Source organism: Balaenoptera borealis (genome assembly GCF_965194805.1).
Source record: "Balaenoptera borealis genome assembly, chromosome: 19".
NCBI lineage: Eukaryota > Metazoa > Chordata > Mammalia > Artiodactyla > Balaenopteridae > Balaenoptera > Balaenoptera borealis.
The window spans coordinates 6,057,296-6,073,526 of NC_138878.1; the positions used below are offsets into that span (position 1 = coordinate 6,057,296).

Below are 16,231 nucleotides of genomic sequence, written 5' to 3' on the forward strand. Positions count from 1 at the left end.
CCTAAGGCTTCGCTCACCGCTCCAGAAAACTGGATAATCCAGAGAGCCTTACCCTGTATCACCCCGTTTAAGCAGTGAGTGACCTCTTGCCTGTGGACAGCTGCAGACCCGGAGCTTCCCTGTGGCTATGCAGCCGGCTCATAAGTGGACGGAGCAGGGGTGAGTGAGAAGCTGGCCGAGCCTTCAGGGGCTCTGATCAGCTCTGTAAATCAAAGAGGCCCCAAGATTTCCACCCTTGACCCCCACTGCCCCAGTCACGAAGCAAGTCTCTGTCTTAATGGGTGGGCTCCACCCCCAGCCCCCTGTCATGTGTGGCAGCAGGTCGGTTCAGCCTGCTGGTGGCAGTTAAAGTGCTTTGACCTGGGGCAGGCCTAGGGCTCCTCTCTGGGCCCTGGTAAATTCTGATGGCCTTAAGTGTGAAATCGTTTGCCTTTTAGTTCAAATCCTTTCCAGAATCTAATGAATTAGTTGCTTAGAGATGGGGCTCATCTTCTGTGGAAGTCAGTTACCTGGGTCTTTAGGGGCCAGAGAAGGAATACTGCTCACTCTACAGGTCGTGCACAGAAGCTTTAACTGATCAAGAGTTTCATTGCTTTTATTCAGTGAGGTTTGGAACACGAGAGGTCAAATGTGAGCAGATTTGGGGGTCCTCTATAGAGACTATAAGTTAAGAAATTGTCCAAGACGAAAAAGTTACTAGGAAGTTACCCCAACTTATGCCACTTGGGTCGACTTCAGAAACGTCATCTCGCTGACAGGCTTGAGGAGAGGATGACCTCACCCGTGCACATGTTCCCAGGGTCCGAAGAGAGCACACAGTCGTACATGCAAACACACGTGCACACACGACACCTTTACACGTGGAGCCCGGCCTCTATGAGTAAAACTTGCTGTTGCTGACTCTCTTCTCTCTTAACCTGAAATGAAACAGATTTCACCGTCATCCATTAGTCTAGGACATGGGCCACGTGCTGAACTCTGACATTTCTCTGTCCACACATTTGCAGGATATTCGGGGCTGGAGGGTACAGGGCAGAGTTGGAGAAGTGAGTCCCTGGCAAAGACATGTAACTTCTGTGGATCTGTTTCCTCACTGGTCATTATCCTGGGGTCACTGCTACTGTGTAGGTGTGGTCAAGATGAAATGAAAATAACATGGGTAAGGAGTCTCCATGCTCTTTGCAATGGAGGTTGCTACTGGCATTTTCTTCACGATAGTTCTTGGTGGAGCAGGAATATCTGGCATACTTGGCTGTCTCTCCTTACACGTCCGTAGCACAATTCAAAGCATCCCTTGTTGCGGAGGGGGAGGGATTCTGTTTCGATTTTAGGAACCACTGGTCTAGCCCATGCTTGGGAAGTCTAGAAGCGCTCCTTAAACAGTAGTGGTCATGGCTTATTTGCACTCTGACATTCAAGTGTCCCTCTCGTGAGGACGGCTCAGCTTAGGGAAGGTGCAGATGCTTAAGCTCTAACTGTAAGTAATTGATGGAGCAAAGAGAAATAGAGTCAAGGGTATCAGGATTTCTAAAGACGGAGGCTTTCCCGCAGCCCTGGCCCCGGGGCCCAACATCACAGTGGCTGCAGGGTCTGCAGGGGGAGGGGCTGACCCACCTGCGGTTGCACTTCTCCTGGTACAGCTGCAGCTGGTTCTCGTTGACGTTGAACTCTCTGACCAGGGCATCCCGGTTGGTGCTGCGCAAATTCTGGTGTGTGTCGTACAGAAAGAGCTGGTTGTTCAGTTCTTCCTGCCGCCTCCGCAGCTGGCGGCAGGAGGAGTAAAGCTCCTCTTCACTCTCCTGGAGAAGAGAGGTGAGAACAACCATGTGGGGACAATGTCTTCCAAACCAGGATGTGGGGCATGGCACCTGGAGGGTGTGAGGGAGGGGAGCACAGGGCAGACCTGTCGTCTGCCGGGACCTTCCCAGAAGATCTAGGGGCTCTTTTCACCAAAGATAAACTTGCAGTCATTTACTCCATGGGAAGCAAGCAGTTTAGAAACTCTGGTTCTCGAGGAGGGGGAGCTTTATTGTGAAACACTGAAATAACAAATGCACTGCCCACTGATCTTGTTTCTCAATCAAATCTGGTTTTTCATGGGTCTGTGTCACCTTCTGGCTCTCATCCAAATGCAAAGGCTCTGTGCTTATAGTGGAACACAGCAGGTAAGGCAGAGGGCAGCCTGGATGGGAGGTAGATTGGTGGTGGCCTGGGGGCTGGAGTGAGTGGAGACAGCTAATGGGCAGGAGTTGCTTTCTGGGGTGATGAAAATATTCCAAAACTGGTCATGATGATGGTTACACAACTCTGAATAGACTAAAAACGATTGAACTGTATACTTGAAGTGGGTGGAACGTACGGTATACGAATTATAGCGCAATAAACTTGTCACCCCCGCTGCGGCAAAAAGAGGCAGGGAAACATAGGCTATACCCCCAGAGATGGGCTTGTCACGCTGGCCAGTAACGAGGACTCCCCTGTCACCGCCGCCCCCTGGCGTGTGACCCAAGCCAGGCAGATGGGTAGCAGCGCTGGGCCTCTGGTCAGTGCTCTTGGTAAAAAGAAAGTTTCTTTTCTTGGGGATCAGTGGAAAGAGTGATGATTGTTTCCAGTTGCTAGCAGTCCCTTTGCTATCGCGTCGAGAAAGAGAGGGAGACAGAGCCGCTGGGAGAGCACCTGGATCCAGCCATGACTGAAACAAGCCCTACTCCTAAACCCTGCAGTTGTCCGAGCCAAAATATTCCCCCCATTATGCTAAGGGGAAAAAAAAAATCTTATCGGGTAAGGTGTTTGGATTTCAGCAAGGGAGGGGAGGGTGTGTTGCTTCACTGATGTTTTTAAAAGGTCTCTGTCTATTGTGCAAAGGATGGCTACTCAGGGGGTGGGTCTAGTGGCTGTTACCACTGGTGCAGTAGGTCAAGTGAGAGACTCCAGTGCTACAAAAAACAGGCATCCATATACACAAGTGGGCTTCTGTTGTCATTTATTTTTATAAAACGTGGCTCAGACCATAGCTTGGTCTGAAATTTTTTTCTCACCTTAACGACCTAACAAACCATCATGGACATCCCCGGGATAGCAGGTAGAACTCTGACTTTGGAGAGTGGGGATAGAGATGGTAAAGGTTATTCTGGCCACTGGCAAAGTGCCGAGGAGTAAAACGATGACTGTCTTTGCACAAGGAGTGGAGGTAAAATGGGTGGTCCTTGGTAACTGATTCAACGTACTGAGTGAGGCACTGGGAAGGGTCCATAGTGACTTCGCTTAACCGTTTATCCTTCCTCAAGGAGACCAGCTTTCCTTCCTATTAAAACTAAAGCAAAACAACACTGTACTACAAATGGTCTCTTTTCACCTGCTCTCCGCCTAGAAGAAAACAACTTATGTTGCTTTCATATATGTAATGATGAGTAGCACTGATGTATACACACTACCAAATGTACAAGAGATAGCTAGTGGGAAGCAGTCGCATAGCACAGGGAGATCAGCTCGACGCTTTGTGACCACCTAGAGGGGTGGGATAGGGAGGGTGGGAGGGAGGCTCAACATATATATACACACATATGTTCTATTACAGAAAAGTAGCCCATAACAGAAAAATAATTATCCTGGAAGAAAATGAGAAAATTTTTATATCAGCCCCAGAAAGCTTCACAAATGGTATCTTTGACATCTGTTGTATGTAGGTAGCGGTTACCTCCAATTCTATTCAAAATGTGCCATAGCCCTGAGAAAGAAGGCTTCCAAGTAATTTATATGAAGCCGGCATAACAAAACCTGACCAAAAACTTCAATGAATAGCAGTGAGAAAACCCTAAATAAAATATTAACACGTCCATTATAGAAGCACGTTAAACAGTACAATCCTATTGTATTTCACTAAGAAATTCTTTTTTCCAGCTCTTAAGATGACTGTTTCACACCTTTGCTCTCCCTAAATCTCCCCAATCTCAGCTGATGGCCTTGCTTCGTGTTTCGTGTAGATGAAATTACGTGGGAAATCTGCCCATCTGGCTCCTTGCCATATAGCCCATGGCTTTCCTCCTGCACTTACCCTTTCTCTGTCCTGCTTCGTTTCCTTTTTTCACTAAATCATCTCCATCAGCAGTATGCAAGTACATCTTAAGAAGCTCTGCCTTCACCCCAGCAGCTACGGACCCATCTCTCGTCACCTTCACAACAAACGTCCTTGAATAAGTCATATGCTCCCCATCGATATGTCATCTACTCCCTCTTACGTTTTACATTTTCAGTTTTTATTAATTATATAAGCACAGAGTTTAAATAGCCAAGAAGTCCCACGAGGATTATTACCAAAAAACCCAGCTGTCTCCTGGTTCACCACCCCCTGCCTCTTGATCCCTGCCCCCTAAAGTCAACAGTGGTTTCTTTTGATTATTAACTTCACAGTTAAATGATTTTGTTTTTCTAAAAAACAAAAAACAAAACAAAACAAAACAAAAAATCCCTGCTTATTACTCCAAGTTCTTGGTTTTTCAGTTTTTAAGGATTATCTTCAGAGAGAAAGATTTGGCTGTTTTATCTTCCCCCATGGAGTTAAATCCATTTTTGGTTATATCAATTTATGTTTACATTGCAATTTTATTATTATTCCCACTTTGAGCCCTTGAATCTTCTTTAACCCCTTGTTTTAGATGGATGTGTGTGTATATAATTTAGAATTTAAAATCCTTGAATTCTTGGAGAACACCTTTGGTAATAAGTTTTCTCTGCTCTGTGACAAAACCTTCATGGAATTCTCTATCTTTACTTTTTTTCTGTTTGTTTTCTCCCCCCCACCAATGCTTTTTCCTTTTAATTTTTTTATGTTGCCATTTTATACTTACAGAAAAGTTGCAGTAAGAGTACAGCAAATTCTCATACCCTGTGCCACCCTGGTCCCCAGGGTTACCATCCTGCACAACCACAGTATAATTATCAAAATTAAGAAATTAGCATTGGGGCAATACTGTTAACTAAAGTATTCGGTTTTCACTGAGTTTTCCATCCATGTCCTTTATCTGGTCCAAGATCCAGTCCAGGAACCCACATCACACGCAACTGCCGTGTCTTCCAGTTTCCTCCAATCTGTGACATTTCCTCAGCCCCACCCCCCACCCCCATTTATGACCTTGACACTTTGAAAGAGTCCTGGTCACTTGCTTTGTAGAACATTCTGCAGTTCAAGGCTTTGTCCAGTGTTTTCTCATGATTTGTTTGAGGTTATGCAGCTTTGGCACGAATGCCACACCTTCTCAGGAGGCACGTGATGTCAACACACTACTGATGGTGACACTGATCATTTTTGGTTAAGATGGTGTCTGCTGGGTTCATCCACTGCAAAGCTCCTGTTTTTCTTTCCAATTAAATTTCTTAGAGGAAGGTATCAGTAGTTTGAGACTATGCAAATAGCCTGTTTCTCCTCAAACTTTGACTCACTAATTTTAGCATCCACTGGTAGATCTTTACTGTGGTGTTCCAAAGGCGATTTTCTATTTCCCTCACTCCTGCATTTCTTTTCTTGAATGTTTATTTTTTTTATTTTATTTTTTATGGAAGTATAGTTGATTTACAATGTTGATTTCTGCTATACAGCAAATGACTCAGTTATACACCTATATACACTCTTTTTATATTCTTTTACATTATGGTTTATCCCAGGATTTGAATATACTTCCCTGTGCTGTACAGTAGAGGACATTGTTGTTTATCCATCCTATATGTAATAGTTTGCATCTACTAACCCCAGACTCCCAGTCCATCCCTCCCCTCTGCTTTGGCAACTACAAGTCTGTTCTCTATGTCTGTGAGTCTGTTTCTGTTTCGTAGATAGGTTCATTTGTGCCATATTTTAGATTCCACATATAAGTGATTATCATATGGTATTTGTCTTTTTCTGTCTGAGTTACTTCACTTAGTGTGATAATCGCTAGTTGCATCCATGTTGCTGCAAATGGCATTATTTCATTCTTTTTTATGGCTGAGTAGTATTCCTTTGTATATATGTACCACATCTTCTTTATCCATTCATCTGTAGATGGACATCTAGGTTGTTTCCATGTCTTGGCTATTGTGAGTAGTGCTGCTATGATCATAAGGGTGCATGTATCTTTTTGAATTATAGTTTTGTCTGGATATATGGCCAGGGGTGGGATTGCTGGATCATATGGTAGTTCTATTTTTCATTTTCTGAGGAACCTCCATACTGTTTTCCACAGTGGCTGCACCAACTTACATTCCCACCAACAGTGTAGGAGGGTTCCCTTTTCTCCACACCCTCTCCAGCACTTGTTATCTGTAGACTTTTTAATGATGGCCATTCTGACTGGTATGAGGTGGTACCTCATTGTAGTTTTGATTTGCATTTCTCTGATAATTAGCGATGTTGAGCATCTTTTCATGTGCCTGGTGGCCATCTGTATGTCTTCTTTGGAGAAGTGTCTATTTAGATCTTCTGCCCATTTTTTGATTGGGTTGTTTGTTTTCTTGTTGAGTTGTATGAGCTGTTTGTATATTTTGGAAATTAAGCCCATGTTGGTCGCATCATCTGCAAATATTTTCTTGCATTCTGTAGGTTGTCTTCGTTTTTGTTTATGGTTTTCTTTGCTGTGCAAAAAGCTTGTAAGTTTGATTAGGTCCCATTTGTTTATTTTTGTTTTTATTTCTATTGCCTTGGGAGACTGAGCTAAGAGAACATTGGTACGATTTATGTCAGAGAATGCTTTGCCTGTTATTTCTTCCAGGTCACTCCTGTATTTATTAATGGAATTCTTCTGTAAGGAAAAACTATCTCTTCTCTCTCATTTAATTATTATTTTTAAATTATTTTTTATGGATGTATAGTTGATTTACAATGTTGTGTTAGTTTCAGGTTTACAGCAAAGTGATTCAGTTATACATACACACACACACACACACACACACATATATATATATATATTCTTTTTCAGATTCTTTTCCCATATAGGTTATTACAAAATATTGAATATAGTTCCCTGTGCCATATAGTAGTAGGTTGTGGTCGTTTATCTATTTTATATATAGTAGTATGAATCTGTTATGCCCAAATTCCTAATTTATTCCTCCTACCCACCTTTCCTCTTTGGTATCCAGACATTTTTCTGTATCTGTAGTCTGTTTCTGTTTTGTAAATTAGTTCATTTGTATCATTTTTCAGATTCCACATATAAGTAATATATGATATTGTTTTTCTCTGACTTCACTTAGTATGATAATCTCTAGGTCCATCCATGTTGCTGCAAATGGTATTATTTCATTCTTTTTTTAAGGGCTGAGTAATATTCATTGTTTATATATACCACATCTTCTTTATCCATTCATCTGTTGATGGGTATTTCATTTGCTTCCATGTCTTGGATATTGTACATAGTGCCGCAATGAACATAAGGGTGCATGTATATTTTTAAAGTATTGTTTTCTCCAGATATATGCCCAGGAGTGGGATTGCAGGATCTTACGGTAACTCTATTTTTAATTTTTTTGAGGAACCTCCATACTGTTCTTCATAGTGGCTGCACCAGTTTACATTCCCACCAACAGTGTAGGAGGTTCCCTTTTCTCCACACCCTCTCCAGCATTTATTATTTGTAGACTTTCTGGCCATTCTGACCCGTGTAAGGTCATACCTCATTGTAGTGTTGATTTGCATTTCTCTAATAATGAGTGGTGGTGAGCATCTTTTCATGTGCCTATTAGCCATCTGTATGTCTTCTCTGGAGAAATGTCTACTTAGATCTTCTGCCCATTTTTTTGGTTGGGTGGTTTGTTTTTTTGATTTTGAGCTGTATGTCTCTCTTTTAATTATTAAACATTCACGTGTCCATGGGTTATAATCCAATATTATTATTTTGCTGCTCAAATTGTTCCAGCTTGGGCCTTTCGGAGATTTTGATGTGTCACCATCCTTTCTTTAGCACTTCTTTATCTGTTACTTACTGGAATTTGAAGATACTCCAGGCTCATTTTATATTTTATCTGTCCCTACTCTGGAATTAAGCTCTTGTCTAAAGAGCTCTGATTTCTTTTACTGTAGAATGATATTTAGAAAGCAAGATGTGGGTGCTTGGATGTGCTCATTGCTACTGGGGTGTCATTAGTTCTAGGCCCTCTCAGTAGACACAGCTAGGGTATGTATATATGTAGAGTAACTGATGCAAACATATGTTTATTTCTGCATACCTGTGTGTATGTGTATTTTAAGTGAGCTTACACTGATACCTCTGATTTCAATCAAACATTAACTTTGGAAGGGTTGGTGTATATTTCTCCTTGTTCAGGTGTTGCTTTATGTCTTCCAGTCTAAAAGCCCTATACCTTTCTTATTCGAATTACTCCTAACATGATGTTATAGTTTTTGTCATTATCATGAATGAGATTTCCCATCTGTCCCTGCCTCCCATCCCACATTTCCAACTGTTTAGAATAGAGAAAAGTGAGTGACTTAATAGATACGTGACAAATACACAAATCAGTCTCCTTAAAATTGGAGTCTGTTTTTTAAAGTATATAACCATAATTTGTGAGCAGATAATTTTATTGCTTTACCACACTTTATACTGATTGTTTCTTTGACTGGTTACATTTGTTACCTCTAAAGGTATATGATTTTGCTCAGTGTCACTAACTATATACCAGGGTTAAACCACCCTTGCATCATTGGACTGAACTACTAACTTGTAATATATCATTCTTCCAGTAAATAGCTGGAAATGACTTGCTAATTTTTTTTAGAATTTTAATCTGTATTCATAACTGACATTTATCTACGACTGGGTGGTGATATGAAAGTTATACAGCTTCAAGACATTAACTGGAACATTTCCAGTTTTCTGTTGACTTCAGTGGATTAAAACTGGAATTGTGTTCTTTAAATCCAAATAGAATACAGCTATTAACACCATCTGGATCTGATACCTATTTTATCTGATAGGTGTTTTATTACCCTTTAGGTGTTTTCTGTAGGACTTCGTCTCCTAGTTTTCTACTGTTTCTTGACACAATTTTAGCCCATTCTTCAAGGCAACCATTTTGCCCTAGTTTTTCAAACTTTTTTATCTTATTATTTGGGGTTCAGTCTCCTTTTCAATATTTACTCTTGTATGTTTTTGCCCTTACTTTGTTCCTTTATTAAGCAGGCAAAGAGTTTATTTAATTGATCTTTTCAATGAATCAGCATTTGTTTTATGTTTCCTTCAGTTGGCTTTTATCTTCATTATTATTTTTTTTACTTTTAAATGAATATTCAGTTTTCTGTGTAGTTTTAAGGCAAGCACTCTCCTACATATACTTATGGCATAAATGTTTTACTACTTTGGGGTAATTGATTTATTTCATCTGGAATTCCTTATTTTCAAATAGGGAACATTTTGACCATCTTAGTATCTTTCAAATTTTATCAGGTTATAACGTATTAAGGTTTTCTTTGTGATCAAGTACTCAATCAAGTTTCTGAGAAATAGAAGAAAACCGTGTACGTTATCCACTTGTAGAACATAAAGTGTATCTCTTAAATCAAACTTGTTAGTCATTAGTTTGATCATCTGTCCTTGGTGATTTTTTTGTATACTAGACATCCAGATTCTGAAAGATGTTTTTAATCAAGTAATCTTTTATTTGTATGAACTTGTTTTATACATGTAGCATAGTAATGCCGGTTTCTAACTAAACATCTATGACTCTTGCATCCCTTTTGTAAACCAGACATTCTGTCATTACATATCGTCCCTCTTAATGCTCTTTAGTACTTTTGATCTTGAATTCTACTTTGGTATTAATTTTTCCTTCCCAATTTTTCCCAGTAACACTTCATTACTGTTTCTTTTCTTCTCACCTTTGTTTCAGGCCTATTTCTTTTAAACATTGCACAGCTGGATTTCTTTGCTTCTTTTCTAATGGGAGAAATCAGCCCATTCACCTGATCAAATCTAAGTTATATCCATTATTATATTTTTAATTTCTTCTTCTTTTATCCTTTTCTAATGTTTACTCTCTTGGTCAAGTTTCTGTTTATCTCTCTTTTTCCCCTCTGCTTTTCAATTCTTATGGTGGTTACCTTCAGTTTTTTAACATTTCCTTTGTACCTCAAACTATCAGAATTAACTCTTCCCTTGAAGGATGCTTTATTTGGCTATTGATCCCACAGGCATAAATGTTGAAACCTTTTAGGATGCCTGTATTTTACCTCTTAACTCCTGGGTTTTGCTGATATTTGATTATTTTCAGTTCTAGACTATTATGAAATTGAGCTATCTCTTGAGTGGGATACACGATATGTCTGAAATCCTGCATATCCACAAATAACATTTCTATTGCCTTGACATGGCAAGTGGGTGGCTGGGCACTGATTTCTTCTGTCTTACTTGTCTGTAGATGGCATTCTTCTGGTTTCCAGTGCGGAAGAGGACAAGTCTGATATTAGATGTATTTGGTTTTCTTTGTAGATAACTTGGTGTGTTGGGAAGCTTTTAGGGTTTTTTATTTATCCTTAGAATTCAAAAGTTTTACTAAGATATGACTTGGGGTGTTGGGTGTGCATTCTATTCTTCCCTTCAGGAACCAAGTGAGTCATCTCTCAAGTAGCAAATCAGAGAAAATCCCCACTAGTAACTGCTTCATTAGTAGCTCCCCACCCTTCTGTTGCATTTTGTCCTTTGGGGACATGCTTGCATGCTAGGCTCAGAGGGCAGATGCCCATGACCTATCTTTTCCTTTATGATTTCTATCTCATGGTGGTATTGCTCTGGATTTTGAGACATTTCTTCCACATTTTTTTTTAACATCTTTATTGTAGTATAATTGCTTTAAAATGGTGTGTTACTTTCTGCTTTATAACAAAGTGAATCAGCTAGATGTATACATATATCCCTGTATCCCCTCCCTCTTGCGTCTCCCTCCCACCCTCCCTATTCCACCCCTCTAGGTGGTCACAAAGCACTGAGGTGATCTCCCTGTGCTATGCAGCTGCTTCCCACTAGCTATCTATTTTACATTTGGTAGTATATACAAGTCCGTGCCACTCTCTCACTTCGTCCCAGCTTACCCTTCCCCCTCCCCACATCCTCAAGTCCATTCTCTACATCTGCGTCTTTAGTCCTGTCCTGCCCTTAGGTTCTTCAGAACCATTTTTTTCTTTTTTTAAGATTCCATATATATGTGTTAGCATATGGTATTTGTTTTTCTCTTTCTGACTCACTTCACTCTGTATGACGGTCTCTAGGTCCATCCACCTCACTACAAATAACTCAATTTCGTTTCTTTTTATGGCTGAGTAATATTCCATTGTATATATGTGCCACATCTTCTTTATCCATTCATCTGTCGATGGACACTTAGGTTGCTTCCATGTCCTGGCTATTGTAAATAGAGCTGCAGTGAACATTGTGGTACATGACTCCTTTTGAATTATGGTTTTCTCAGGGTATATGTCCAGTAGTGGGATTGCTGGGTCATATGGTAATTCTATTTTTAGTTTTTTAAAGAACCTCCATACTGTTCTCCATGGTGGATCAATTTACATTCCCACCAACAGTGCAAGAGGGTTCCCTTTTCTACACACCCTCTCCAGCATTTGTTGTTTGTAGATTTTTTGATGATGGCCATTCTGACTGGTGTGAGGTGATACCTCATTGTAGTTTTGATTTGCATTTCTCTAATGGTCAGTGATGTTGAGCATCCTTTCATGTGTTTGTTGGCAATCTGCGTATCTTCTTTGGAGAAATGTCTGTTTAGGTCTTCTGCCCATTTTTGGATTGGGTTGTTTGTTTTTTTGATATCGAGCAGCATGAGCTGCTTATAAATTTTGGAGATTAATCCTTTGTCAGTTGCTTCATTTGCAAATATCTTGTCCCATTCTGAGGGTTGTCTTTTCATCTTATTTGTTTTCCTTTGCTGTGCAAAAGCATTTAAGTTACATTAGGTCCCATTTTTTTGTTTGTTTGTTTTTATTTCTATTTCTCTAGGAGGTGGGTCAAAAAGGATCTTGCTGTGATTTATTTCATACAGTGTTCTGCCTATGAGTGCTCTTTCCTCTAAGAGTTTTATAGTGTCTGGCCTTACATTTAGGTCTTTAATCCATTTTGAGTTTATTTCTGTATATGGTGTTAGGGAGTGTTCTAGAACAATTTCATTCTTTTACATGTAGCTGTCCAGTTTTCCCAGCGCCACTTATTGAAGAGGCTGTCTTTTCTCCATTGTATATTCTTGCCTCCTTTATCAAAGATAAGGTGACCATATGTGCATGGGTTTATCTCTGGGCTTTCTATCCTGTTCCACTGATGTCTATTTCTGTTTTTGTGCCAGTACCATACTGTCTTGATTACTGTAGGTTTGTAGTGTAGTCTGAAGTCAGGGAGCCTGATTCCTCCAGCTCCATTTTTCTTTCTCAAGATCGCTTTGGCTATTCGGGGTCTTTTGTGTTTTCAAATTGTGCAATTTTTTGTTCTAGTTCTGTGAAAAATGCCAGTGGTAGTTTGATAGGGATTGCACTGAATCTGTAGATTGCTTTGGGTAGTATAGTCATTTTCACAATGTTGATTCTTCCAATCCAAGTACATGGTATATCTCTCCATCTGTTTGTATCATCTTTAATTTCTGTCATCAGTGTCTTACAGTTTTATTGCATGCAGGTCTTTTGTCTCCTTAGGTAGGTTTACTCCTAGGTATTTTATTTTTTTTGTTGCAATAGTAAATGGGAGTGATTCCTTAATTTCTCTTTCAGATTTTTCATCATTAGTGTATAGGAATGCAAGAGATTTCTGTGCATTAATTTGTATCCCTGCTACTTTACCAAATTCATTGATTAGCTCTAGTAGTTTTCTGGTAGCATCTTTAGGATTCTCTATGTATAGTATCATGTCATCTGCAAACAGTGTATGCAGATGACATGCTTTACTGTATGTTTCTCTGTCTTCTCAGTTTCTTAACTTACTGTGTTTGGGGTCTCCTTTTCGCAGGCTGCAGGTTCGTAGTTCCTGTTGTTTTTGGTGTCTGCCCCCAGTGGGTAAGGTTGGTTCAGTGGCTTGTGTAGGCTTCCTGGTGGAGGGGACTGGTGCCTGTGTTCTGGTGGATGAGGCTGGATCTTGTCTTTCTGGCAGGACCACGTGCAGTAGTGTGTTTTGGGGTGTGTGTGACCTTATTATGATTTTAGGCAGCCTCTCTGCTAATGGGTGGGGTTGTGTTCCTGTCTTGCTAGTTGTTTGGCATAGGGTGTCCTGCACTGTAGCTTGCTGGTTGTTGACTGGAGCTGGGTCTTAGTGTTGAGATGGAGACCTGTGGGAGAGCTTTCGTCGTTTGATATTACGTGGAGCTGGGAGGTCTCTGGTGGACCAATGTCCTGAACTCGGCTCTCCCACCTCAGCGGCACAGGCCTGACACCCGGCCAGTGCAACAAGACCCTGTCAGCCACGTGGCTCAGAAGGAAAGGGAGAAGAAAAAAGAAAGAAAAAAATAATAAAATAAAAAGTTATTAAAAAAATTATTAAAAATAAAAAAATTAAGAAGTCATAAAGAAAAAGACGAGAGCAACAGAAGCAATAAACAAATCCACCAATGATAACAAGCACTAAAAACTATACTTAAAAAAAAACCCTTGGACAAATGATAAAAGCAAAGCTATACAGACAAAATCACACAAAGAAGCATACACATACACACTGACAAAAAGAGAAAAAGGAAAATAAAATAAATATATATATATATATAAAGGAATAGAGCAACCATATCAATAAACAAATCTGGCAATGATAATAAACTCTAAATACTAAACTAAGATAAACATAAAACCAGAAACAAATTCAATGCAGAAAGCAAACCCCAAGTCTACAGTCGCTCCCAAAGTCCACTGCCTCAATTTTGGGATGATTTGTTGTCTATTCGGGTATTCCACGGATCCAGAGTACATCACGTTGGTTGTGGAGATTTAATCCGCTGCTCCTGAGGCTGCTGGGAGAGATTTCCCTTTCTCTTCTTTGTTTGCACAGCTCCTGGGGTTCAGCTTTGGATTCGGCCCCGCCTCTGGGCATAGGTTGCCTGAGGGCGTCTGTTCTTTGCTCAGACAGGACGGGGTTAAAGAAGCAGCTGATTAGGGGCCTCTGGCTCACTCAGGCCGGGGGAGGGAGGGGTACGGATGCAGGGCGAGCCTGTGGCAGCAGAGACCAGCGTGACATTGCACCAGCCTGAGGCGCGCCGTGTGTTCTTGGGGAAGTTGTCCCTGGATCACGGGACCCTGGCAGTGGCGGGCTGCACCGGCTCCCGGGAGGGGCGGTGTGGAGAGTGACCTGTGCTCGCACACAGGCTTCTTGGTGGTTGCAGCAGCAGCCTTAGCATCTCATGCCCGTCTCTGGTGTCCGTGCTGATAGCCTCGGGTAGCGCCCGTCTCTGGAGCTCGTTTAGGCAGCGCTCTGAATCCCCTCTCCTCGCGCACCGCGAAACAAATCCACATTGTCGTTTGACTCACTAATGTGGATCTCTCTATTTATGTACTGAATTTTTAAATTCAAAAGATTTTTTTTTTTTTTTGGTTTCAAATTCCAGAAGGTCTTTTTTAGAGCTTTAATGTACATCCAAATAAAGCACTGATGTGTTAGGGTTCTCATAAGATGCTTCCAGCAGCTCTAGTTCAACTGCCAGCCACCTGTACCAGGTATTCACCTGGCCTTTCCTCCTCCTGTTGCTGCGTGCCCGGTTTTCCACTGCATGCTCATGGTTTTGTATGTGCGGTAGTCACACCAAGGCACTGGGCCGTGGTGGAGGCACCTTTGTTTCTGCTGTTTGGGAGCAGCACTGGTCAAACTCTAGCTGTTGAGGCACAAGGAGGGCCTTTCTCTGTCTCCAGGTCTCCCAACTGTAAAGAAATCTTTCCCAATCTCAAACACCAGGACCAGCTCAGCTCCCGAGTGCAGCACCCCCTACTCATCCTCCAGGACTTCAGTGTGCCCCACAGCCCTTCTCCAGAGGGATATGTGTGAATCCACACATCTGCTCCGGCTGAGCCTTGCTGGGAACCACAGATCCTGGTCTTTCCAACTAGGCCACTCTACCCCTTGTACCTTAGCTCCCACCCAGCACGAAGGTCAGCACTGTCGACCCCGGGATCTGTACTCAGAGATCCTGGGGCTGCCAGTTTTCTCAAACGTACCCTCCAGATACTGCCAGCTTGCCCATCGATGATAATTAGGACGACTGTTCGAGTTTACGTATTTCTCCCCATTCTTCTGAATCTCACAAGTTTAGATCATTTGAGTGAAGGAGGCCCTTTTCAATTAATGGCAGGATTGCATATAAATACATCAACTTAAAAGAAACTATTTACTTCCAGAGAACAATTCGACATGTATCCAAAAATACATGGTCTTTTATTTTCCTCTTTGACCTATTATTCCATTGCAAAATAGCTAGTAGCCTCAGGAAGTAATTTTTAATCAATGTTCTATGAAGACCTTCATTATTATAAAGTAAAAAGGTACAAACAACCTAACTGTCCATCAGTGGGAGAAAGGCTAAGTGAATTAGGGACCTCTACCTGATGAAATAGGCATTAATGGCTTTGAAAATCGTAAGAATATGGAAAAATGCTTAGCGTCATCTGTGAAGTGAATAAAGGGCACATATTCATACTATATGAATGCAACTATGAAAATATCATATGCAAAAAATTATCAGGCAAAGGAAAGATATCAAAATGCTAGCAGTAGTTATGTACAGGTGGTTTATGGGATTTTTTCAATCTCCCCCTTCCTTCCTTTTCCTACTTCTCAAATTAAGTATCATAGGTAATGGTGTTAAAAAGACCCTTTGTAAACCATATATACAGCTAACAGAGTAACAGAATTGATAAGTGATTGTGACATTTAAATGGCTTCTTCAGAAAGGGCTCAACGTGCTTACTGACAGCTTTCTGGGGCTTTAAACTCTTATCGCAGCCGATGTTTTATGAGTAAACTCCATCTCAGCTCGCACTGGATCAATCATTTGCTCAGACAAGGCTTTCTGGAAGCTGTTTACCAGAGTGTCTGTCCGGCGTCACAGAGGATACAGTGATAAATAAAACGCGGTTTGACCTTGGGCACCCAGGTGTCCCAAGCACACACCTCTCAGCACAGTGTGGGGCAGACAGGCCAGACGGTGCCTGGGAATGGCTTACAACCAGGTGACACATGTGGAATTAAATAAAAGCTCGGGAACCAGTAGCAAAGATGAAACCTGCACGTACTCA

General features: G+C 41.2%; 1 protein-coding gene across 5 annotated transcripts in view; it reads right to left on the reverse strand.

The window, feature by feature from the left end:
• Positions 1–579: 579 nt before the first annotated feature.
• PLCG2 (phospholipase C gamma 2) overlaps positions 580–16,231 on the reverse strand; it is a 202,838-nt gene continuing 187,186 nt past the window's right edge. For all 5 annotated transcript variants that reach the window (XM_082366318.1, XM_082366316.1, XM_082366315.1 and 2 more), the window contains exons 32-33: positions 1,615–1,799; positions 580–917 (exon numbers count right to left, since the gene is read on the reverse strand). In XM_082366318.1, the coding sequence (XP_082222444.1) occupies positions 875–917; positions 1,615–1,799 (228 nt within the window). In that variant the 3' untranslated portion in view covers positions 580–874. The remainder of the gene's footprint in view (positions 918–1,614; positions 1,800–16,231) is intronic.